This window comes from Syngnathoides biaculeatus, chromosome 2 (assembly GCF_019802595.1).
Source record: "Syngnathoides biaculeatus isolate LvHL_M chromosome 2, ASM1980259v1, whole genome shotgun sequence".
In the NCBI taxonomy this organism is placed as follows: domain Eukaryota; kingdom Metazoa; phylum Chordata; class Actinopteri; order Syngnathiformes; family Syngnathidae; genus Syngnathoides; species Syngnathoides biaculeatus.
In genome coordinates, this window is record NC_084641.1 from 25,013,404 (window position 1) to 25,039,828 (window position 26,425).

The 26,425-nt window shown below is 41.2% G+C and overlaps 1 protein-coding gene across 7 annotated transcripts in view; it reads right to left on the reverse strand.

The window, feature by feature from the left end:
- Positions 1–26,425, reverse strand: part of LOC133512855 (cadherin-4-like) — a 374,466-nt gene that overhangs the window by 92,875 nt on the left and 255,166 nt on the right. For 5 of the 7 annotated variants that reach the window (XM_061842843.1, XM_061842868.1, XM_061842853.1 and 2 more), the window contains 2 exons: positions 14,744–14,970; positions 3,027–3,212 (listed from right to left, as the gene is read on the reverse strand). In XM_061842843.1, the coding sequence (XP_061698827.1) occupies positions 3,027–3,212; positions 14,744–14,970 (413 nt within the window). Of the gene's footprint in view, positions 1–3,026; positions 3,213–4,645; positions 4,667–14,023; positions 14,122–14,743; positions 14,971–26,425 lie in introns of those variants that run through there. The other 2 variants (XM_061842885.1, XM_061842894.1) reach the window with 2 other exon arrangements.

The window sequence follows — 26,425 nt, forward strand, 5'->3', positions numbered from 1 at the left end:
CCCCTGCTCTACCACAAGAAAGACACTAGCCAAAAATGGCATCCATGGTAGAGTTCCTAGGCGAAAACCTGTGCTGGAAGCAAAGAATACAAAGGCTCATCTCAGATTTGTCAAAAAGCATCTTGATGATTCTGAAGACTTTGAGAAACATTCGGTGGACTGACGAGTCAAGAATGTATCTTTTTGGAAGGTGTGTGGCCCGTCACATCTGGCGTAAAAATGGGACGGCATTTGATTAAAAAGAACATTATGCCAACAGTGAAGCATGGTTTGGTTTGGTCAGTCATGAATGCAATTATCCTAATCTTGGTGTGCATCAAACAAGCAGTCAGAGACCTCGAGCCAAGGCGGCAACTATGGCTGTGGTTTAAAAAACAATTGAAAACATTTGCATGTGTGACCAAAACATTACATGTTCTTGAAATAGGACAAATAATATCATTGTTGTCTTGCCTTTGAGTTTTTCCTGACTGAATACAGTGATAAACAATGGCTGCTAGTACGGCTGGTACTATGTAGTTTGACTTTCCACTTGCTGATCTGAATAGCCCTGAACAGAAGTGATGGACCGAACATTGTGGTCTTGAAGGATCACCTATCTAACAGTGCCCATATTGCATATTTATTCCATAACTTCTGGATTGAAAAACGATGGCAGAAAAAAAAAAAAAATGCCCCCAATTTTTTCAAAACGATGTGGAAAAAAAATACATCAAGGGCAGGAGGTCAAACTACGTGAAAACTGCATTACAGCAGAAACAATCCAGCTCACTTCATAATGATATACTTTGGAAAATGCTGAACTCCCAGGTCAACTACTCCAGTTGTCCTATAAACGTAAATAAATAAATACAACTTAAAAACATCTCTCTGAGCTCTGACACATTCTCAGCTTCAAAGACGCTTTTCCCCCCAAGACTTAAGCCTCCACCTGACACCAACAATGTGCCAGAGCCACGTCAGGTTGTGAGTTTACAGGCCAGTCTATCGGGTCCAAACACCTGACTCATCTCTCGCTTGCCTGATCAAAGAGGTGGCGCTGAAGGGGCTGTACAGCCGGTGAGAGGTACTGACACCGCGCTTGCCCAACTGATGGCAACTGGGTCGCGGCAAAAGAAGAAGAGCAGCGGTGGGAGGACGGCTGTCTGCATGTCACTCAGCACCGCGCTGGATGACAGAACAGCCCATTAGGGAAGAGCGTGACTTCACAGGCCATTAGGGAAGGCAGCACATGGCACATGCAGCACTGAGAGACGGCAGAGTTCCAGGTAGGCAGAGAAGGCGACGAGACAGGAAAAGATGCACAACTAGGTCTCGCAGTTATCCGTATATAAATATAACTGATTGCCTTTTTAGTGAAGACTTGACAGGGAAAGTGTCAACGGGTTGACCCATGTGGAGCAAACAAAATAAATAAGTGAAGTAAACTTGTCCCAGTACCACCCACTTCCCAGAGCAGTCTCCTTGTTAAAGCCTCGAGTTTTCAATATGGCCGTGGCTGCCCTCGCGTCATCATTAAAGATAGACGCGGACCCAACAGAGGCATCAACATGCATCACTTTCCCCTTGCTCTCACCAGGCCGCCGGGACCCGACGGACCTATTTACAACAAAGAGTGGACGGTCTGGATGGAAGTTATACTTTCAAACGTTTTTTTTTTTTTGTAGATTCTCAATCTTCTCCAGGTCCTTTAAAATGTTTGCCCCTATGCGCAGTTTGGAGGCCATCTTGTACAACTAACAAGCTCTGCATTCTAAGATGCCAGACGGTAATGCGGCAAACGTACTAATTATTAGAAGAAAGCTTAACAAATAGTAAGTTGTCTTTTTTGGGGGATTGGGGGGTGGGGTGTTCTTCTCTTTCCTCAGAGATGGGATGGATAAAAAATAAATAAATAAATTCACAGTTTTTCCCTGGAGATTGGCTGGCTTATGAGGCATCTTTTGCACAATTTAAAGGAAAAAAGACATGTGATGGGAGGTTTTTGTCGGAACAGAAAAACTGATGACAAAACAGTTCAGAAAATATTCCAAGAAAAAGCAAAGAGGAGGATGGGAATGAGGCATCTCACTCTTAGAATGACATCTTTTTGGGAAAAATTAGACCACAAGCGTGGACATCACCATGAGAGAGACAAATCCTGCAACCTGTCAGACAACCTTTGAACCTTAAACTTATACAGCAGATATTTGAACCCATTCTCTTTCTAGTTGTATTCATTTGCCTAGCCAAAATAAAAATATGCATTGCTGCATTCTGATTTTCTTTGCTGCTTATCCTCACGAGTCAGCTGTCAATGGGCAGGAGGCGGGGTACATCCTGAACTGGTTGCCAGCCAATCTGCAGGGCACATGGAGACAAACAGCCACACTCACAATCACACCTAGGGGCAATTTAGAGTGTCCAATTACTGTTGCATGTTTTGGGGATGTGGGAGGAAACCGGAGTGCCCGGAGAAAAGCCACACAGGCACAGGGAGAACATGCAAACTCCACACAGGCGGGGCTGGGATTGAACTGGGTTCTCAGAACTATGAGGCCAACCGCGCCGCCTGAAATGTTTTATTTGTTTTAAAATAACTACGAGGAGCTCCTTGATGGATGTTCCTTTGGCTTTTATTTCTGGGTTTATGGGTGAGCCATTTGTCATATTGGAATGATGGTATAAAAATAAAACTTGGTGAAGCCTTCTGAAAAGGCCTGATTAAAAAAAAAAAAAGTAAAAAGCTTAAGAAAGAATAAGTAATTTTTTTTTTTTTTCATTGTGAACACAAAAGTCCTTTCCAAATAGCGTTTGTAGCTGCTTTGAAGTTTGCCCTGTGTCTGATAGGACTTCACTCACCGGGATGGTTTTAAACACCTTGCGCTTTTGTGGCTTTCTTTGCATCAGCGGGACGCAGCATAACCATCTGGATGAATCATAAAAGTATTTCCAACCCACTGCTGCTTTGTGTATAAACTATACCCACCAAACAGTCAAAGGTCTGATGACCACTGAGTTGTCACGTAACAATAAACCGCACTTACGCTGACAAGCATCTGAGGGAACGGTCCTCGGGAATTTTCAGCAACATTGATTGGCGGGATCACCCAGTCCCTCTTTTGCCGTCGTAGACCCTTGGAGGTGTTCCGGGCGGCCCCCGAGAACATGATGACAGGAAGTGGTGCCTTCTTCTCTTTCCTCTCAGCAACCTTCTCCTCTTTGGATGTGACCTTTAGGACGACAAAAAGCTTGATTGGGAAATGTTACAGTGGAGGCTGCGTTCATCTTCAAAGCAGTAATATATGAAACTATAACAGTGCTAATTTAGAAACATATCCCTTTCTTTTTTCATGAACTTTTAAACTCAGGAAATGCTTGGTACTTAATTTAAGGAAGTGGATGAACACGAATGCTTTCTTAGCATCTGGCCTTGCCATTTTCTTCTCCATATCGTTATTATTCATGCAGATATGTGCGTGTACTCAATAGAAAGTCTCCGTACAGATGGCAGGAAGTAATTATCCAATTAAATATGTCAGGTCACCTGGCATCATCTTCTTGAAATGTTTTGTAGTCAGTGTCGGCAAAATATACATGGGTTTATAAAAAATATGAATGATTGAAGAAGAAACAAATTAGTCATTAAAAAAAAATCATTAAAAACAAACCCAAAAATACACATTTAGTTTCAAAATTGTGACTCTGTAGTCAGTCACCAAGGATTTTGTCAATATGACATTGTGTATATTTATCAGTTTCCAATATTAGTTAAAGTTTTTATAATAGAACTCTCAAAAAAAACATGAAGGCCAAGAGCAAGAACAAATAAAATTGGCCTTGCTGAAATGTATTTATTCATGTTACCTAACATGAATATTTTTCCTCTCCGACACAATTAATGAATTACTGAGCTTTCAGTGAAAAAAAAATAAACCCACAAAAGTACTGAATACAGTGCCGTGAAAAAGTATTCACCGTCTTCTTGAAATCATTATTTTTTTATTTGCATGTCTATCAAACACAAAGATTTCAAATTAATCCATCCCTCTATATTCTTAGCTACTTCTCCTCACAAGGGTCGTGTTGTGGGAGTGCTGGAGCCTATCCCAACTATCATTGGGCAGGAGGCGGGGCACACCCCAAATCATCAAATCATCAAACCAATTTTAATATCACTTAAAGACAACCCAAGGAAACCCAAAATGCAGTTTTTGAATGACAATACAATTTATTAAGCAACAAACTAAAAAAAAAAAAAAAAAACTTTCAGGACTCTGTGAAAAAATAATCACACCCTGAACCTAATCTTGGGTTGTGCAAGCCTAAACAGTTATAACTGAAATCAAACATTTGCAAAAATTGAGGCTGAGTCTTTCACATCGCTCTGGAGGAATTTTGTCCCAGTCTTCTTTGCAGAATTCCGCCATATGTGGCACTTTTACACCAGATGTAAAGGGCCACACTCCTTCCCAAAAGTTACATTATTGACTTGTCAGTCCACAGAATGTTTCTCCAAAATTCTTGAGGATCATCAAGATGTATTTTGACAAATGTGAGATGAGCCTTTGTATTCTTTGCTTATAGCACGGGTTTTCGCCTGGGAACTCTACCATGGATGCCATTTTTTGCCATTGTCTTTCTTATGATAGTCATGAACACTGACCTTATGTGACCTCCTGGATCAGTCGTTATCACACTCTTGGAGTAATTTTAGTTGGTTGTCCACTCCTGGGAAGGTTTCCCACTGTTCCCTGTTTCCTCCTCCATTTGTGGATAATGGTTCTGACAGTGGTTCACTGGAGCCCCAAAGGCTTGGAAATGGCGTTGTAACCTTTTCCAGAGTAATGGATTCCATTTTTTTTTTCCCTCATCTCTTCTTGAACTTCTTTGGATCATGACATAATGCATTGGTTCTTGAGATATTGTAGGCTACTTCACGTTCTCTGACAGATCCCATTTAAGTGATTTCTTGATTCAAGAAGTATGGTGATAATCAGGCTTGGGTGTTGCTTGTTAAATTGAACTCACCTTTCCCCAAATATGTGGTTAGTCACAGTGACTCTGTTATATACCAGGGAGCGCATTACTTTTTCACAGATCAGAACAGTTTTGATGGTTTTTTTTTTTTGTACGTTGATAAATTGAATTGCCATTTGAAAATGGCATTTTGTATTTCCTTAGGTTGTTTCTGAGTAATATTAAAATTGGATCATACGCATGGATCATAAAGCAAGACAACGACCTGAAACACACCAGAAAGTCCAGATCTGAATGGCCCAAAAAAAAAAAAATACGTTTTTAAAGTGGCCAAGTCGAAGTCGAGATTTTTAATCCAGTTGAGATGCTGTGGTGTTACTTTAAAATTCCCCCAGAGCGATGTGAAATGGGCTAAGGGTGTGATTTTTAAGACTTTCCCACTCATAATCTTAATTGAATTCTGCACAAATTTGTACTTTTTTTTTTTTTTTTGCTAATTGTCTTGAAAAATAATTTTGGGTGACTAACCTTTCGTATCTCTTGCTTGGCTCATAATTTTTATGCAGTCTTCTGGTACGAAAAACAACTTTGTCATGAATTGTCATCCATTGAATCTAAACAGGCGGCATGGTGGATCAGCTGGTAAAGCGTTGGCCTCACAGTATTGAGGACCCGGGTCCAATCCCGGCCCCGCCTGTGTGGAGTTTGCACGTTCTCCCCGTGCCTGCGTGGGTTTTCTCCGGGCACTCCAGTTTCCTCCCACATCCCCAAAACATGCAATATTAATTGGACACTCTAAATTGCTCCCAGATGTGATTGTGAGTGCGGCTGTTTGTCTCCATGTGCCCTACAATTGGCTTGCAACCAGTTCAGGGTGTACGCTGCCTCCTGCGCATTGACAGCTGGGATAGGCTCCAGCACTCCCTCCGACCCTTGTGAGGTTAAGCGGCAAAGAAAATGGATGGCTGGATGAATCTAAACATGATTTATTGTGTAATTTTAGGACCTCTTGTGGTGCTGTTGCTTGACTGTTCAGCAACATTTTGACACCACAGGCGTTGTTTTGTTGTTGCTAACCTTCGCAAAAGCGATAAATCCTCTTTGATCCTCAAGTTTGTTGTTTTTCACATCTGATTTATCAAGCTATTGGTTCTTTTGTTAGTTCAGACCCTGTGTCTTTTGGTGCTACTCAATGGAGGTCTTTCATGACTTTCATTACTGACTGGTGGTTCGGAGAACCATTTCTCCTTTGGTTTGGAGTTAGTCTTTTTGGAGTCGGCGGTATTTGTTTCACCACCTTCAAGTTCTTTAACTATTTTAAAATGCTTGGATTAGTTATGCTATCAACATCATGGAGGGCATTTTAGTGTGTGTTTTATTATTGCATACAAACGCACAGAATAAACTAAGCCTGAAAACATACAATGTTGGTATTCACTGTGGTGAAATTTACCGTAGTGTCGCTTTCATTACGCTGTGATGTCAGAAGTGACTAACACCATCTCAGTAAATGAAAAAATATATAGACACACATTTTCATTTAGAAATAAAAAGCTATGATGTCGACTTGTTATGCTTACCAGTGGACTTTGCAATGCTGTTCGAGAGGTTTGATTGTTTACCTTAGGGGTAGGAATTCAGCTACAATATGTTCGAGTGCATCATCTCTTGTAAAGTTGGACTGGATTTTTGGCTCGAGTTGTGAATGATGAAACACGTGCTCAGGGGGCTACATTACAGATGATGACCGAAAGGTTGAATCAGATCGCTAATGCCTGGTATGTGTTATGCAGCTGTTTTATCAGCATATCTCCGGGATACAGGACAACACAAACATGTCAAGAATTCAGGCACAGCCATCATTGCTGAAGCAGTGCATCGCGTACGCTCTCCATCTTAATCATTCTCCCCTGAGCTATCCCTTGCTCATATGCTCCCCATGCCCCTCTCTTCCAGTGATATTGTTTTCCCCCCTGACAGCTTGTTTCAATAACAGAATTCCTGTAGCACTGTTCTGTGTATGGTTGATAGTGCAGTGACGTGTAAAATAAAAAACAACAACAACAAAAAAGCAGACGTTTGACGTGACATGACAGCAAGTAAACAGTCTCTTTTGTCTCTGAGATTTGCCACACTATCAGCCAAATGAATGATCTCTCCAGTCATTAAAACATTTTGAAATAGTTGATACTATACAAAATTATGACATGACAGGAATGGAACAAATTGTTCTTCATTTTAGACAAGTTTACAAGCATCTTGAAAGACACAAATCCCATGCAGGACTTTTATTTGCTGATTTTAGCTGTTCTTTCAAGAGGATGCAGCCGCATATTTTACTTGAAAGGCTTGCCTCTCATGTTATGCTACCAGATCAAATTTTTTGATGATCTTGGACTTTTCAACAGTCTGGAGCAGGTTCTTGTGAATGGACACAAGTCCTCTGCCATATCCTCAAACACAGGCGCTGCCAAGGGATGTATCTTTGCTTCTCTGCATTTTATCCTTTACACACACAGCTGTAGACCCTCCCCTCCAAAAAAACCCCCCAAAAAAACAGTCATCTTGACAAATTTTCATTTCTTAATTTCTCTTCTTCAGAGCCACCATTCAAATCATGGCTCTGCCTTACCTGAATGATGACAGATTCCTCCACCTAAGTGTGAACACCAAGAAAAGGCTCAACGAGTGCACAAAATATAGTTCAGTCAAGAACCACAAACCAGCAATAACCATACTGAGGAGGTAAAAATTTGTATACTACAGGGGTGTTAGAGAGGAGGATGCATGAGATAGGCTGAGATGGAAAAAGATGACACGCTGTGGCGACCCCTAACAGGACAAGCCGAAAGAAAAAGAAGTTTGACTCCAATTTGAAACAAAGTGAAAACACTAAGAGCATTGTCATTGTTAAACAATGAGGAAACTCAACTCTTTTTATGTCAACATTATTATTTATGATATATTACATAGTGCTGCACCGTGGTGTATCTGGTTAGAGCGTTAGCCTAACAGTTCTGAGGAACTGGGTTCAAATCCCAGCCCCGCCTGTGTGGAGTTTGCATGTTCTCCCTGTTTTCTCTGGGCGCACTGGTTTCCTCCAACATCCCCAAAACATGCAACATTAATTGGACACTCTAAATTGCCCCTCGATGTGATTGTGAGTGCGGCTGTTGTCTGTCTCCATTTGCCCTGCGATTGAGTAGCCACCAGTTCAGGGTGTACACCGCCTCCTGCTCGATGACAGCTGCGATTGGCTCTAGCACTCCCATGACCCTTGTGAGGATAAACAGCTCAGAAAATGGATGGATGTCCCATGGTGATACACTTCATATGTGAAGTTTGCGTCATCTCCCTGTGCCTGTGTGGGTTTTCTCCGGGTACTCCGGTTTCCTCACACAATCCAGAAACATGTGTCATAGGCAAATTGAAGACTAAAAATTGCCTGTAGGTGTGACTCTGAGTGAGAATGACAGTTTATTTCGATGCGCCCAGCGATTGGCTGGGAAGCAGTTCAATGGATGCCCAGCCTCTTGCCTACAGTTAGCTGGGATAGGCTGCAGCACCCGCACGACCTTAGTGAGGATAAACGGTCCAGAAAATGGATGGATGGATGGATGATGGATGGATGGATGGATTGATGGATATGTTACGGTACATGGCTTTTTCAGAGTTACACTGAGTGCTTCCTCACACAACATTTTATATACTGCTTTGATTTCCTTTCTCTGAAAGACAAGAAGCATCTGACTAACCTCATCAGAATGTGATTTAAAATTACTGAAGTCCACCCTTATTGCCACTCCTCCCTTTGGACAATGTGGACGGCTCAGAAATGAAACAGGAAGCTACCTGATCATGCCCAGTACTTGGTAATTAAATTGTTAACCATGCTAGCGTGGAAAATATATCATTATGCAAATTCCATTATCCTCTTTGCCATCAGGCTGCTTAAATGCACAATATATAATTTAGCTGTGTGGTGTGCGGTTTATTAATAATTTCCTTTCTGTATTGTTTTCGTCATAGGATTATTATTGTTGTTGATGCATACGCTTTAATAAAATGCAATTTATCTGAGCCTAAAAACAGAACATTTGTGAATTCTTCAATGTCCATATTAACAACTATTGGGCTCCCACAGGGCATTAAATTAGTTACCGTATTTTCCGCACTATAAGGCGCACCTAAAAGCCTTTAATTTTCTCAAAAACCGATGGTGCGCCTTATAATCCGGTGCACCTTATATATGGATCAATATTGAGCCTTTAGTGCAGCTCCATCTAATGGATACATAACTTAACCCCAGCCTCTACTCTAGCGTTTATTCTATGCGCCTTGTAATACGGTGCGCTTTATAATGTGGTGCGCCTTATATAAGAAAAAAAAAGTTTTAAAACAGGCCATTCATTGGAGGTGCGCCTTATAACGCGGTCGGTGCACCTTATAGCGCAGAAAATACGGTACTTGAGTTTGTCATGAAAGGAAAAATTACAGAAGTCTCTTGACAAGAATCCTCTACAGATGCCAGACCAGAATGCAGTGTATAATGCCCTACTTGATGATTGGAAATACTATGTTTTTGTATTTTTTTCTATATTAAGAAGCACACACAGAAATAGAGGTAACACCATGGAGCATGTCTGGAGTGTCTGTGTCTCTGTCAAAGTACAAGAAAATCTGTTGTTGTTCATTTAAGAGATTAAAAAAAAATTAAATCACCGTACATTTGTCGAAAAGGAAGGATGTGTTTTAATGATTCAACTTTTTCAAGATTGTTTCCAATATATTGTCTTAAGAGCTCTTTCACACACAATGACATTTCAGAGAAGAAAACAAAACCCACTTAGAGAGAGCTTGGAAGAAAGTGATGGCTTCTGGCACATATTGTAAGTTAGTAGAATGGAGACAATGGAGTACACAAGAAGTACTTTCTCATTGGCCTATGATTTTTCTTGCTTTTTCAAGGTCCCCCTGAGCTTTTTTTATTTCTGCCAGCAGAAACAACACTTTCAAGGTTTACTTCATTAGACACTGAAAAGAAAAGCTTTTAAGACCACTTTGAATGTGTCAAGCAACCATCCATATGGCATGTATTAGTGTGCTGTGCGATGGGGATTGGATGGTGTCGTGTTTAGTTTAAGCAGCATTTGATTTTCCGCTTGAGGGAGGAGCTGAAAAGGGAAGTGTCACAAAAATTTACCATCAAAATCTTGTCTGCAAAAAAAAGGACTGCAAAAATGTCGTAATGCTGATGTTAATCTTAAGTTAAAAAGTTTCGTACGGTTGTAAACTCGTATAATCGACAAACCATAAATTGTTGTAGCTTTCCTCCTCCCACACGCTGATTGGTGGATCTGTGCCCCGCCTCACAGTCAAGTCATGGACTGAGAAACATGTTTTATAAATAATTTGTTTCCTTTCAGTCATTTCCATCTTTACACAAAATAGAACCTGCCTATGCCTGGTCTACTTCTTGACAAGTTTTCTCAAACATGCAGGCAATTTGTTGATTTGTTGCTTTCAGGCTTTGTCAGCAGACCAAAATCGTGCAGACACAACCCAGTTCCGTACAAATGTATTCATTTTCTTTCTTTCAGGAGACTGAATCTTACTGCTCATAGCTGCTGGGGTAACTCACTGGAGATGGTTGCCTCATAATACGTGCTGGTGCTGCCTTTTAGGGCATAGAAATCAAGAGATGAAGAGAAGGGTTGTCAGTAGATGAGGTAACCCCCAGTCTTTCCTTTTTCACCGAAATACTGTAAGTAATGATGAACATCTTTTTTCCTCACGTGAAAACAGGTATCAGTGTGTTCGCTGAAGAGAGACACCAAAAGAAAAGTTGTAGAAACAAACTAGAAGGACATAGACTTGTACTGTGGCCATCAATGATGCATGGATTAATAAATTAATTAATGTTGATCAAATCTTACTGCTAATATGCATTCCCATTTTTTATTCTTAGACAAAATAAATACAGACACTGAATTCCTGCATTGCCATCAAGCAGAACTGCTGTCAGTTGTCAGAATTTTTCTCAATGACAGCTTCATACATTCAATTGACTTGACAGCAACAGGTTAATTTCCCCAGATCCTCATCTGCTGAGATGCACCCCTGTGCTACGAAAGCGTGACTAAGTTGAATCAATGAAGAACATGGCTTCCACTGATTTAAAAAAAAAATGCAGATTGATTTCCGAATTCCAGACTATCTTGGAGTTTAGAACAAATGTGTCTATACACCATGTTGTGCCTCAATATCAATGACCCTTTGAAAACATTTACAAATCTTCTTCTATCTATGATGTACAGATTAGAGACGGTGGCACTGAATAGACAACACGAAGCAGAACTTGAGGTAGCTGAAATGAAGATGTTGAGGTTCTCGCACGGAGTGAGCTGGTTGGATAGGATTAGAAATGAGCTCATTAGAGGGACAGCCAAATTTGGATGTTTTGGAGACAAGGTTAGAGAGAGCAGACTTCCATGGTTTGGACATGTCCAGAGGCGAGAGAGTGAGTATATTGGTAGAAGGGCGCTGAGGATGGAGCTGCCAGGCAAAAGAGCGAGAGGAAGACCAAAGAAAAGGGTTGATGAATGTGGTGAAGGAGGACATGAAGACTGTGGGTGTTAGAGAGGAAGATGCATGAGATAGGCTTAGATGGCAAAACATGACACGCTGTGGCGACCCCTAATCGGGACAAACCGAAAGGAAAAGAAGAAGAAGAATTAAATCTGCCTCGAAAGAGCCTAAAAATATGTACAACCAACACAAAAACAGAAAGAAGAAGTATGTGGTTTAACAGAGAATTGATGCCCCCCCCCCAACCCCCCAGCCAAAAAAATAAAAAATCAAGTCCAGCACGCACATGCATGCCCTGTTGCTACAAACAACAAGAGCTACAGAGTGTGGAATGGTTGCAGCCCCCGCAGCCATTGCCTTTAGCCTTAGCCAGCTGGCGACCGGCCCAGCTCTCCCCCTCCTCACCACTGCTTCCCAAAAATTCTGCACGCTTTGATATCAGCCAGGCCCTCGCTACCCAGACATCTGGAAGTTATTATTCAACAGTGTGTTTGTAATGTACATTTTTTTTTCCCGTTTCTGTACCTTCCTTTCTACTACTCCTCTTGCAGCATACAGCACGTCGGTCCCAATGTGAATCACCCACTCGCTCACTTAAGATCCTCCTCAGGATAGTAACATTAGTTGACTCAGAAGTGCTCACTTCCACTAATTGGCCATTGGCCCAACATGCTTCCTTTTGTCTGTGTGAAAAGGAATTGACCTAATTTCCCCCAGTTGGGACGAAGAACAAGAAATGTGACTACTTTAGATGATGTAGAATCATGAACTGTCAAATCCTTAATTCAAAAAGATGGTAATGTCCTTGGAAAAGTACCTACTAACCAAGGCAACATCACAATTTTTGCTTCAGATTATTTTCCCACGCTTGCACACATTTGCAGTACCTAACACCCAGATACAGGGCGTTCTGTTCCTGTATGACCGGTGTCAGATTTTGGGCCACATTGCTCGCAATAAGTAAGACTCCTTTCCAGTGAAGGGCTGGACTTCAACAAAGCTGCCCTTTGTCACTGATTCTGTTCATAATTTTTATGACACGTACTAAAGTATGGGTGCACATCGACCGATCTTATCCATTCATCCATTTTCTGAGCCGCTTATCCTAACAAGAGTCGCAGGAGTGCTGTACCCTAATTCAGACAATTGGCAATTGCAGGGCACGTAAAGAGAGACAACAGTCACAGTCATAATCAAACCTAGGGGCAATTTCGTCTTTAAGTCTGTGCCACAGACTGTGAATGCTGAGACAGTTGAAGAACTTTTGGACAATTTGACCCCTAAAACCTCAAAAGCTATGAATGCTGTCGTTCCTGTTCAAACTAAGACCATCCTGAGGCGACTGAAAACACCGTCGAGGAACACATTGATGGTCAAGAGCGCTAAATCAAAGTAGCAGAATATAAGTGGAGCAAAACTAAACTCCAAATTGTAATTTTGTCATTTCCAATTTCAATCTAGAGTTAGTTAGGGTTGGACAGCAAAACTTTTCTAAAATCATCAGTAAGAACCTCACCAATACTCGCACTTTCTTTGCACACAACCCCCTCATATTAGATAGCTACAGAACTCGTCGCAGCTGATAGATGCAATGAATTTGCCTGCTATTTTAGTGAAAGAATACATTCCATAGGGTCAAATATCATAAATAATCAGAATGTTAAAATGATTCTACATCTGAAGCCACGAGGGGAAAACTCCACCTTTTCAAAATTTCATATAGTTGACCAAAAAAAAAAAAAAAACTATATAGAAAATGGTGCAACAGCTGAAACCATCAACCAGCTGTCTTGACTCAAAACCACCTGACGATTTCAAAACTATTGTGATGTCAGTGCAAGATGATTTGCAGCAAATGATCAACTGCTCACTTAAGTCTGCCGAGTCTCCTACAGCTCTTGGCCTAGAGGTGATGTCAGCCGCAAGTATGAATGTTTTTAAATCCAGGTTGAAAATTAGTTTTGGCTTTTTACAGTATTTCCACTTTTAATGATATTTCTTGCACTGTCCACTGTTGTTTTATTTTTATTTTTTTGTCTATATTTTCTCTTTTTTATCTTATTTTTTTTGTTCCCCCCCACCCGTTTTAAATGTTTTATTTATTTGTATTAAAATGCTTCTGATCATGTAAAGCACATTAAATTACTTTCTGTATGAAATACACAAAATTAAAACCGGAGCGCCCAGAGAAAATCCACACAGAAGAACGGAAGACCATGCAAACACCACACGGACGGGGCCGGGATTTGAGCCCCGGTCCTCAGAACTGTGAGGTCAATGCGCCAACCAGTTGTCCCACTGTGCCGCCAAGACTAATTTATGCGAGTCTCCTCTCCAAAACCAGACGTCCACTGTAGTATCACGACTGACCAGTGAGTGGCACAATACTGCCACATACGCACCCCCGGAAAATAAAAAGAAATAGAAAGAGTGGTGGTAGAATACAATATAGAAGACGGTCGGTAATAATTGTTACCTGATCTGGTAACTGCATTGAGGGATGTTCCACGCTCAAGACAACCAGATGCTTCTTTTTGTCTCCTCCAACAAAGGGGGCCTCCGCCCGCTTCACATTTATCTATCGTTCCATTTCACATTTCACATCACAATTGAGCATATTTTCAGCAGATCAGGCAGGGGAAATCACTCTTACAACAGGATAATCTTTTCGACAACAAAGCCATTGCATATTTGGATCCGAAGAGAGGAAGATTGCTCACATCGGCCTGACTATTGGGATGTGTGTACCCCACTGTTACGTGGCAAAAACAAATAGTAAGCATATTAAGTAGTAGACAGAGATTTCAGTTAAACGGGCCCTCAGCTGCCATTGCGATCGGATGCTTTTGGGGCATTTAAAGCTTGGCGACAGTCGCGACCTGTCCTCTGACAACAATTGATTAGAAGAGGACATGTCAAAGGCCGGTAGGGTATTCAAGTCATAGGATGATTTCCAGTAACAGCTTACGGCTAAGGGCAATAACACTCCCCTTGTGGCTGCATGATTTTATTACTTTTCGCCATGCGCTCCTCCGTTTCTTTCTTCTCAGTCTCTCTCACTTCACCAACCCCAAAGGGTTTTGACCTGATTTAACGCTGTTAACATCACCGCCGGTAGGAATGTAAAATGGGGATGAATCACTGGGTTGATAATGAAAAATTGAAGTCAAGTGCGCTTGTGTTTTCTACAACTCACCTCATTCTCATTTTGTTGACGTGAAGGGGGGTCTATCAGTGCCAGCTGGATCACGGTCTTCCAGACGTAAGAGCGGGGACCACTCGCCGTTAGCTTGAACTGGACCGGCTCATCCAAGGAAGCTCCCTCTCCCTGAGCAAAGATGGACCCATCTCTCCGCACAGCGAAATTGGGATCGCTGCTCTCAAAAACCAGCGCTTTGTTCCCCATGCAGTCATCAAACTTCACTGTAAAATAGAAAGAGTGACATCAATTCAATGTTTCATTTAAGCAGCTGATTTGCGATAATACATGTGTGTATACACACACTTACACATGCACACACACACACACTCACACGCACCAGATCAGATCAAGATCAGATGAAATCCAGCTCTGATTATTTGGGTCAAGCTTTTACAAGAAAAAAAATAATCTGTATTTTCTTCCAACATTTGATGTTATAACATAGAAAGTTATCTATGGCAAACAAAGGATTACACTAAGTCAACTGGTTTGATGCAAAGTAGAAAAAAAAAAGATATGGTAATGAAGTAAAAGATGAAATACAATAGTTGTCTGTTTATGTTTCATACATACTGTAAATCTAAAGCGGGCTGTGGCACTGCCGTATGTCCAAAATAGTTGCATTCAACTTAAAATTATAAGGTCACAATTTAAACGCGTGTAACGATTCCAGCCAGTGCGAACCATCTTTGTCCTGAACTAACTTTGTCGCAATCTTGGCGCTTTTGCTTCTGCTGTTGTCTTTAACGGCTAACAAGTACACGTTCGCCATTGTCAGTTTGTGTTCATCACATCGACTGTGTTCATGTTTTGGGAATCCTTCTTGGAAACACAGGTTTATATAAAGTGAGAGCATACGAGTAGCAATTAAAATAATATTGAACAAAAAAAAATGCTACAACATTCAACAAGTGCATATCAAAATTCTATAAACTATTTCACCGATGCCCTAGCACAGCTATAACGCGTTGGCCTCACAGTTCCGAGCAATGGGGTTCAAATCCCAGCCCCGCATGTGTGGAGTTAGCAAGTTCTTCTCATGCATCATCTCATCTTATCGCTGGGCACTCCCACTTCCCCAAAACATGCAATAATTGGAGACTCTAAATTGTCCCTAGGTGTGACAGTGAGTGCGACTGTTGTCTGTCTCTATGTGCCCCGCAATAGGCTGGCAACCAGTTCAGGGAGTACCCTGCCTCCCGCCCGATGACAGCTGGGATTGGCTTCAGCACTGCCGTGACCCTCATGAGGATAAGCGACTCAAAAAATGGATGCATGGATTGCACCGATGCCATCTAAACTGAGAGATAAATCTATAGCAGCTTTTCACTCGACTGACTCGGGCTTCTAATATGTGATTCTCTGACTTGTCCTGTCGACACATGAAGCCTCAGTAAACATCAGCTGTCTTAATAGTCTCACACTTCTTTTTATTTCCGCTTGGCCCGTGAGGGGTTGCCACAGCGTGTCATCCTTTTCAATCGACGTTTGTCTTCTGCGTTCTCTTCTCAGTGCATCATCTTGGGGTACTTTAAGCTTCTCCATACTCAATGTCTTATAGTTGAACGCAGTGGCGGGTGGTCAATAAAGCGTGCTTGGGCGCTCCCCCGCCGCTCAGCAGAGTCATCTTGAATAGTACAAAAATGAAATAATGGAAATGAAATATGATAATAAATATATGTCTTTCTAAATTTTTATACTTCTTTTTCTTTCGGCTTGTCCCGTTAGGCTGAGATAGAAAAAGATGACAAACTGTGGCGACCCCTATCTCGTGCATCCTCCTCTCGAACGCCCACTGTCCTCATGTCCCCCTTCACAACATCCATCCACCTTTTCTTTGGTCTTCCTCTTGCTCTCTCTTCCTTGGCAGCCCCATCCTCAGCACCCTTCTATCAATTTACTCACTCTCCCGCCTCTGAACATGTCCAAACCATCAAAGTCTGCTCTCTCGAATCTTATCTCCAAAACATCCAACTTTGGCTGTCCCTCTAATGAGTTTATTTCTAATCCTATCCAACCTGCTCACTCCAAGCGAGAACATCAGCATCTTCATTTCTGCTACCTCAAGTTCTGCTTCCTGTTGTCTATTCAGTGCCACCGTCTCTAATCCGTACATCATGGCCGGCGTCACCACTGTTTTATAAACTTTGCCCTTCATCCTAGCGGAGAGGCTTCTGTCACATAGAACACCAGACACCTTCCACCAACTGTTCCATCCCACTTGTACCCGTTTTTTCACTTCCTTACCACACTCTCCATTGCTCTGTATTGTTGACTCCAAATACTGTATTTGAAGTCATCCACCCTCGGTATGTCTTCTCCCACGAGCTTCACTCTTCCTCCTCCACCCCTCTCATTCACACACATATATTCTGTTTTATTTCTCTATTTTTATACAAGAGTGTTAAATAGTTAAGAGTTAATGATGAGTTAAATTACTAGTTTAACTCTATTGTGACAATTTGTGACTCACATCCGGTTTGGAACGGAAAAACGATTACCCACCTACTCTCATTCAAGTTGGATTGGGCAGTGGTGGAGTTCTCTCTCTCAAACAAGAGTTAGTACCATGGTGGTCACTACGCTAACCTACATGGATGGCCATTCCTACTCCATAATAGATAAATATACAGTACATACAGCCAGCATTCTTTCTCCATGGGAAAACATTTCCACTCCTACTTCTTTAACCATAATTGGACCTAAATAGTTTGTATTGCGCTGCGGGCACACTGGATCCGTCTTTGATTTCAGTATATTATCTGTATGATCTACAGTGAAATTAACACATGAGTCCCAGACAAGTGCTCACAATGCTCTCTGATCCTTGCTTGTTTTCCCGCCTTAAGGCACCCTTTTCTCTCTCGGGGATTTAAATGTCGAGAAACATTATATGAAACTCTGAGCTACAGCCTGTCGCTGTTGTCTTTTCACATCGACTTCTCGCATCAGTGAGATAGCAGAAACAAGGCTTCCGTTGCAGGAGCTCCATCCGACTTTTTGCTTTATTGGGCTCTCAATATGAGAATTTATCCACAGAGAGTTGACGCCCTGTCCACTGAGTAAAATAGTCTGCATCCTGAATTAAATGGGAGGGGACAGGGCATATTTGACAAACACTGCTCAGACAAAAGCTATTCTCACCCTCATTTAATTTGTAAGGCACCGTGCACAGAAATGAGACACTATGAACAAGCATTGTTGGGTATGTGACTATTGTCTTACTGTCCTTCAGTCATCATGTCATCCCCTCTAAAGATTGCAAAAAGACTTACTGCTTGTACAAAGGAAACAAAACAAAAACACAAATTAATGTCATTGTTAGTCATAAATTTAACCCAATGGGCCATTTGCACTGCAGTGTATTCAGCCTTGCCGGGGGAAAGGTGAGGTGGCATAACAGTTTCCACAAGTTAGTCAGTCAACAAGCGACTAAAAATGCCATCTGATTGAAAAATATGTTCTGTAATCAAATGTCTGAGAACTTAGGTTTGGATAATCGGTATATTCTATAATTCGGTGCTATTTTTTAACCAGATTGAAAAGGCATCAAACGTTTTTTACTGACAAAGACGCAAGCTAATTCCTCCAACCGACTGTACGATGTCCGACTACGTTTAGCATCATCTCGGTTTTTAATTTTAACATTTCCGTGCTGTTACCATTCGTTTGCACACAGAGGTAATCTGCCATTTAACACCGAACACGCAAGTGCCGCGTGCTTAGAGTCAAATGGGAAGGCTTAATCTCTTCAGATTGTATTGTTAGAGAAAAAAGAAAAAAAGTGTCATAAATACAAGATGAGGTTTGTTATAATTGGGGTGATGTGGCAATCAATAAACCCAAGGAACATTCTGTAAAATATTCAGAAATTCTTAAAAGTTGAAAATAATGATCCCAAATAATCATTGAATCAACAATCCACGATAAACGTTTTTCTGTAATGGGTATCTATGAACTTTTATAACCGGTATAGAAGTTGAAGAGATGAAAGATTTTTTCTTTCTTTATTTATTTTTTTAAATCAGGCTGCTGGCAATCCATGTCCTCACATTCAAATTTCTCATAAAAATTCATGATAACAAAAACAAGACCTTGTGAATAATGAAACAAATGATAAAAATAATGCTATATGACAAAATGTTGACAGTTTGATCACTACCAATGTGAGGATTTCTAACAATGCGTTGTGGGCACGAGTGAAAATTTGAACAGAGGCGATATGAACTTCATGCACCTGCACACCCACAAAATGGAGAACACCACCAACAAGAAACCTATTTTTCACCAATTAAAGAAAGAAAGAATGCCAAGATTCCTGCATCAATAAAAAAAAAAAAAAAAAGAAAGAAAGAAAGATCTTCAATAGCTCCTCAGGTCGATGCTGGTGAAAGAGGCCTTATATGAATGAGATAGAGAAGAGAAGCCCCAGGGCACTATGCTGCACCTCAACAACATCCGAGCCAAAAGGTCCACATTCTGCATTGATCTAGTCTTCAAGCAGTCAGCCAGTCACATCCCCAAAATACTGCAACTCACAACCGGGCGCCACACGGCAGAAACAGGACTTTTGAATCAGTTAGTGTGTTTCCTTGCACGAAAGAAAACTCAACTTTTATATTGCATCGATTGAACCCAGACTTTTACAATGCGTGCAACACCTTAGTCTGATGATGTTCAACTTTTTAAAATATGGATTAGCACACAGAGACAGCTTGTTTGGAAAAAGAATTCCTCTCACTTGTGAACACTCATCCACTGTGCTGCCAGCCAAAAGAAAGACAGCGCATAGTACGTCTACCAAAAATAAAGCTTGAGCGTATTGTACACAGGAAATTTACACAACTATAAAGCGATCCCATTGATGACTGGCTTCATTAGTTTAGAGAGTAGTCACTCAACTCCCACTTTCGCTAACAAGCATTGCACACGCAGACAGTCATTTTCCCCCATGGTATCCCGTTATCTTGAAGTTGAAAAATCTTCCCCTCTCTACGCTCTAGGAAGATATAGATAATCTACTGCTGGCTTTCATCAATGGATTGACAATAGATAGCGCCGTAAATTATGCGAGATTATAACAATACATCATAATGAAAAAAAATATTTGATTATATGAATATTTATTTTTGAAATTGAATGTCAATTGACCTCTTTAAAAATGTCTGTCTCAGTCTGTGCAGTGTCAATACATTGTGATTATGGTATTAGGTAACAACTACATACTCGGGTATAACAACTCCGTAAGTTATTTTAAGGTCTTGAGATTCCATCCCTAATCACACCTGTAACTTTATATCTGCGGGCATGACTGGTGGACAACACCCATAACTTTATATCTGCGGGCATGACTGACCACACCCGTACATTTTTCGAATGTGAGTGACTGAAGGCAGCCATGCTGTTTCTCACTTGCAGGGTGTCCAATTTAAACACACCTATTCTGCTTTCTCTCAGTTTTCTGATTAAAGTCACAATTTTATGCTAAGGAGCCAAGCGCAAAGGAACACAAAAGGCTTGTGGGATGTGTTGAAAGCAAGGTGGAAGGCATATGCTCAGGGGAGAGTGAAAGATGGATGGAAGATGTGTGAAGGTGGCAGGCAGATTTGCGGCGAAATGAATTCAACTTTAAAAAAGAGAAAAGGCTCATGAGCATATTGCAAATACAAGGTTGAAGATCTCGACTCAGAGCTAGATTAATATATTTTTACTGGATAAAAGCGTCGTGCTGAAACGTCATTCATATGCCAGATGTCACTGCCTTATAATTCTGCAAAGAAACAACTCAAAGCAAAAGACATCACTTGCACAATCAGACAAATCGGGGACAGAGTTAGTGAAAGAGAAGGATGTTAAACTTCAGCAACATGAATGCCAGGGTCACGACTGAAGCCCAACGGGACGGAGGTGAAGATGAAGGTTTTTGCTTTTTAAGACTGCTAGTGTTATGTGGTTAGATGAGGTCATGTGAGTGGGCGCACGTGAACATGCACGCAAACGTGCAACAATTGCAGGCTGTAATTTCAACCCAGGGAAAAGGAGGGCAGTGCGTGGAGGCACCCTGGTGCTTGCATTCTGGCTCATGCAAGCAGTGCCACACCGGACTGGTTGCGGCTGTTAAAATAGGTTAACTGGGCCGGCTTCCTGAGAAATCGAGGCAGATGGATTGTGAGAATGAGATGAGGGACCAAAAGAGGGAAAATGAGTAAGGGGAAGGGGGTAGGCTGATGGAGCGTACAGAAATGGAAACAGAGGGTGGGCTGAAGGGATGGATGCAAAAAATAAGTATGGCTGCTGAGTAGAGTTACCACAGGGAGTGTGCAGTCCAATCAGAGTAGGCGCTCTACATTGGGCTTGGCCCTCAGTGAGAGACTAAACATAACCAGGTCCACTGTCCATTACAATTACGGTGAGGGGAGGACAAATGTGTGATGAAAGGACGTTCAAAGCATTGTTAGAAGTCCATTGCGTAGGCTGCCGAATGTTTGATGCCCATCGTGGTGAATGTCTCATCTCTCCATTCCTTTGAGGCACCAGCAAAAAAAAACATAATTAGCCAGTTGCCGTTACAAACCTGCTCACAAACTGTGACACAAACATAATATTGTTTGCAAATATTTGAACTGTCTGTCAACATCTCGCTGGGGAATTAGGGTTTTCTTCTTCTTTTCCTTTCGGCTTGTCCCGTTAGGGGTCGCCACAGCGTGTTATCGTTTTCCATCTCAGCCTATCCCGTGCAACTTCCTCTCTAACAACCACTGTCCTCATGTCCTCCTTCACAACAGCCATCAACCCTTTCTTTGGTATTCCTCTCGCTCTTTTGCCTGGCAGCTCCATCCACAGCACCCTTCTACCAATAAACCATCGTAGTCTGCTCTCTCTAACATTGTCTCCAAAATATCCAACTTTGGCTGTCACTCAAATGAGTTCATTTCTAATCCTATCCAACCAGCTCACTCTGAGTGAGAACCTCAACATCTTCATTTTTATCACCTCCAGTTCTGCTTCCTGTTGTGTCTTTACTGTCAACATCTCTAATCTGTACATCATGCCTGGGCTCACCACTGTTTTATAAACTTTGCCCTTCATCCTAGCGGATACTGTTCTGTATATACATAGAACACCAGACACCTTCCGCCAACTGTTCCAACCCGCTCAGACTTGTTTCTCCACTTCCTTACCACACTCACCATTGCTCTGCATTGTTGACCCTAAATATATGAAGTCGTCCACCCTTGCAATCTCTTCTCTCTGTAGCCTCACTCTTCCCCCTCCACCTCTCTCATTCACGCACATTTATTCTGTTTTACTTTGGCTAATCTTCATTCCTCTCCTTTCCAGTGCGTGCCTCCATTTTTCTAATTGTTCCTCCGCCTGCTCCCTGCTTTAACTGCATATCACAATATCATCTGCGAACATCATGGTCCAAGGGGATTCCAGTCTAACCTCATCTGTCAGCCTATCCATTACCACAGCCTCCACCTCCATTATAACACCACGAAGAGTAAAACAGCTTCAGAGCATGGGAATTTATTGTCATCGCGAGGACCCTATAAAGAGACCCTGATGAAGTTTTTAGATTTAGCGTTTAGACTTGATGATTGACAGCCAGAAAACAACCACAGTAACAACAACAAAAGCATGCCAATGTCCCTCTAGTTATAATCGGCACATCCTCCATTTTACCAAAGCGATCCTATTTTGTTGCTGCCATGACCTTGCCGATAAGTAAAATGTTCTCCGTCTCGCCAACAGATAGAAGCTGTTTTGTACATACACTACATTGTGCAAAACAAATCTAATAATGGAAACTGTATATACTGATGAGGGGAGGAGGGGTTCCGTTATTGTATTTCTGAAGTTTAAGAAAACACGCCTAATCCAATTATTATAATTCAATGATATTTATTAAGTGAATTTGAACAGGTTGGGTGGTTAGCAAAAGCCAGGGTGCGGAAGACTGGAATACCAATGCCACACTCGCAGTATCCATATGGAAATTAGGACATCCATTCCAATAGTGAGCGTATGGGGATCATTTTCACATATTGTAATTTGATCAATATTGGAATTGACAGATTTTAATTTTTTGTTTATACCACTTTAGTTTTCCAGTCTATAGCCAAAAGTCTCCCATGTTCAAACAGCTACACTGAAAGGTACTTTTACAAATCTTATTGATGAGTTAACATTTTACCCATTCATGCATCGATCCATTTTATGTGTTACTTATCCTCACGAGGGTCATGGGGAGTGCTGGAGCCAATCCCAGCTGTTATCGGGCAGGAGGTGGGGTACACCCTGAACTGGCTGCAAGCCAATCGCAGGGCACATGGAGAGAGATAAGAGTTGCACCAAGGGGCAATAAAGAGCCTCCGATTAATGCATGTTTTTGGGCAATGGGAGGAAACCGGAGTGCCCGGAGGAAAAACACGCAGGCACGGGGAGAACATGCAAACTCCACACAAGGTGGGGTTGCTCTACAACTCCGCCACCCGGCCACCTTTAGCCATTCATAGTAAAGTCAATCCGAATTGACAGCGCAAATGGTAATGACCCACTGAAATAAACTATGGAAAACGGTAAAGACAAAAGTGCATTTAGAAAGGACATCAACGGCTTTAACTAGTCACGTGAGTTCCGCAATGTACATGTGTTGCCATTGAAACTCTGTGGATACAATTCCATAAATAATCCTAACTCTTCAATAATTCCATTACACTTGTCTTTATACATTTGCAGTGAAAAAAAAAAAAGCCGTGCAATTGTTCGGCCATTTCCACAAATTCATACATATCTCATGAATAACAAATGATTGTGTTGTCTGCTATTGCGTGAATGCAAAATGGAGGTCTCGTCCCTGCACAGAGCACTCTGGTGCATTGCACTGACATCATGAGGCACTCTCCAGTAGCATAGATGGTAAAGACAGCTTGAGTGAAAAAGAAACATTTGTAAAATAACCCCCAAATTCGCCAAGAAAAAGAACTTTGAAGAGAGTGAGATGAATTTGTATTAGTTCTCATGGAAAAGGCTGGAGAAAATACTATATAGCCAATAATCTCATTAGCATCCACAGAAAATATGTTGCAAATCATGAAACATACATTTGGGATACATATCTGGACTACGTATCAATTTTGCCATTGGAAGTTTGAAAATTGTTATTTATTAACATCCATCCATCTTCTTTGCCGCTTATCCTCACGAGGGTCGCGGGGAGTGCTGGAGGCTATCCCAGCTGTCAACGGGCAGGAGGCGGGGTACACCCTAAACTGGTCGCCAGCCAATCGCCAATCGCAGGGCACATAGAGACAAATAGTCACGCTCACAATCACACCTAGTAGCACTTTTAACGTGTCCAATTAATGATGCATCTTTTTGGGATGTGGGAGGAAACCGGAGTACCCGGAGAAAACCCACGCAGCCACGGGGAGAACAAGCAAACTCCACACAGGCGGGGGTGGGATCGAACCCGGGTCCTCAGAACTGTGAAACCAACGCTATCCAACTGCTCCGCCGTGCCACCACTTATTAACATTTGTTTTAAAAAATTACTCATGTTTGAATGATAATAACTGCCCAAAATTAAAAAATTCAAATAAATTAATAGATTTTCAAAAGATAATTCAGTGGGGCATGTCTTTACCATTATTGATAAAATTGTATGAAATTGACCAATATACTGTATACTTATTTCAATTGACCACAACTGTACAGCATGCCTACGGATTTCATAATGCATACAAATGCAAAGCTGGGATAGGCTCCAGCACTCCCGCGACCCTTGTGAGGGTAACCGGCTCAGAAAATGGATGGATGGATATGCATTATTAGATTAGATTTTTACTATTAGATGATGATCTAATAATAGTCTTTTCTTTGGGTATCAATAAATATGTCGGCACTTCTTACACCCGCTAAAAGGCAAACACGGGACTTCATTTGAAATCTTTAAAAGTGTCTTCTCCTTTGAATCCGCATTGTGTTCATGGTGTGTTACAAAAAAAAAGAGAAACAGTTAGAAGCCGAAAAAAGAAACAATCATGTCTTTCGGAAATTAAGTCTGGCCTTAGTGGTGATTAGTCGAGATGAGTGGGATTTGGCAGAATATATTCTCTTTTATGAAGGGAAAATCCCCTTTGTTATGAAAAAGGCAGTCGGAAATAACAGCAGAATGAAAAGCAGACACTAACAATCCTGTTTTTTTTTTAAACATAAACACTTTAGAGAGCATGGAATTTTGCAGTGAGGACAGACACATTCCCGCACAGTCAAATAGTTACAAAGGCAAAAAAAAAAAAAAAAAAAGTTTTCAGTGAGCTCCGCCTCATCTACAAATTCAATGGTAGACATCCTGTACATACAAACTGCGTATGCTAGAATTGATGCACATTTTGTATCGTATCATGACTTTTTCTGTACAGCAACATCAGAAAGTTCTGAGGGCAAACATTCGATAGACCGAACACAGCAAAGAGTGCAATATACTGAAGTCAGTATGTGCGTGCTGTCTGTAGGCCAGCTCATTGTTGATAGTGGCAGCAATACTTATAGTTAAATGAGACAAGAAAAGATCAGGGTGGGGTGATGGCTGTATCTGGGGGAGTACAGTTCACTTAAAGCCAGACTGTTGTTGTCAGCAGTTTCCACCAAGTCACGCTCTGAAAAATTTGGCTTAGCTTTCATGTGTTCTCATTCCGCTAAACTTGTTCAGACAACCCTCCAGAGTAGCCTCAAGGCTGGGGAAAAAAAAAATATATATATATATATTTGAAATGTTTTTGCTATTTAAAATCAACCGCTACAGAACAGCTCATAGCACACCCTCACTGGCCACGGAGTTGCTTTATAGCTGTTAATACTGCAGGAAACAGAACAAATAATAATAGCTATTTAATATACTGTATACTGGACATAAAAAAAGGCTTTGAAAAGCCCATACAAACAAAAGGCTTGAAGTTTTTTTTTCTTTTCATTTTCCCCAGTGTTTGCCAGTAAGCAGAAAATATGCTTGGTGTAAAGGAAAAGACCCATTTTCATAACATGTTTTTTTTTTTTTTTTTTTTTTTTAACCAAGCTTGCCCAAGGAAGCAAGCAGAATCAAATTGCTTTTCCCAACTGCAGGAGGAAATACAGTCTGAGCGTCTCCAATCTAATCAACATCTCTCGATCAAAACTTTCAAAAAGGTTCTGTTTTTCGTATTTTAGGGGTCAAGGAAACCCTTTCGCTGTTAAATTGTGAAAAACGTGTGATTACAGAAACACAATGTAGACCGCGGATAACGTTTTTCACGATTAAAAATTATACAGTATAATCTATTTTCCCTTAAAAGAAGTGAAATCTGTCAAATTTGGGGCACAGTGGGACAATAGAATGATTGCAACGCGCAACTCTCAAGTTGTGTATGGATACACACATATTGTAATTTCTCTTCTATAATGCGCACCCATGTATAATACCAATCCCCAAAGTTTACCCAAAAATTTCAGAAATCCCTTCCTGCTACAGTTTTTACATTTGTTAAAATATTGCATGTGTATAGCAATCCAATTGCCCCCAAAAAGTCCCAATAAAAATATTAGGTTGTGTAACTCGTTTTGAAGGAATACAGTAAAGTGCAAATACGTATAATTCTCTAAAACATGAAGCCAATAAGATGAAAGCATTGAAAC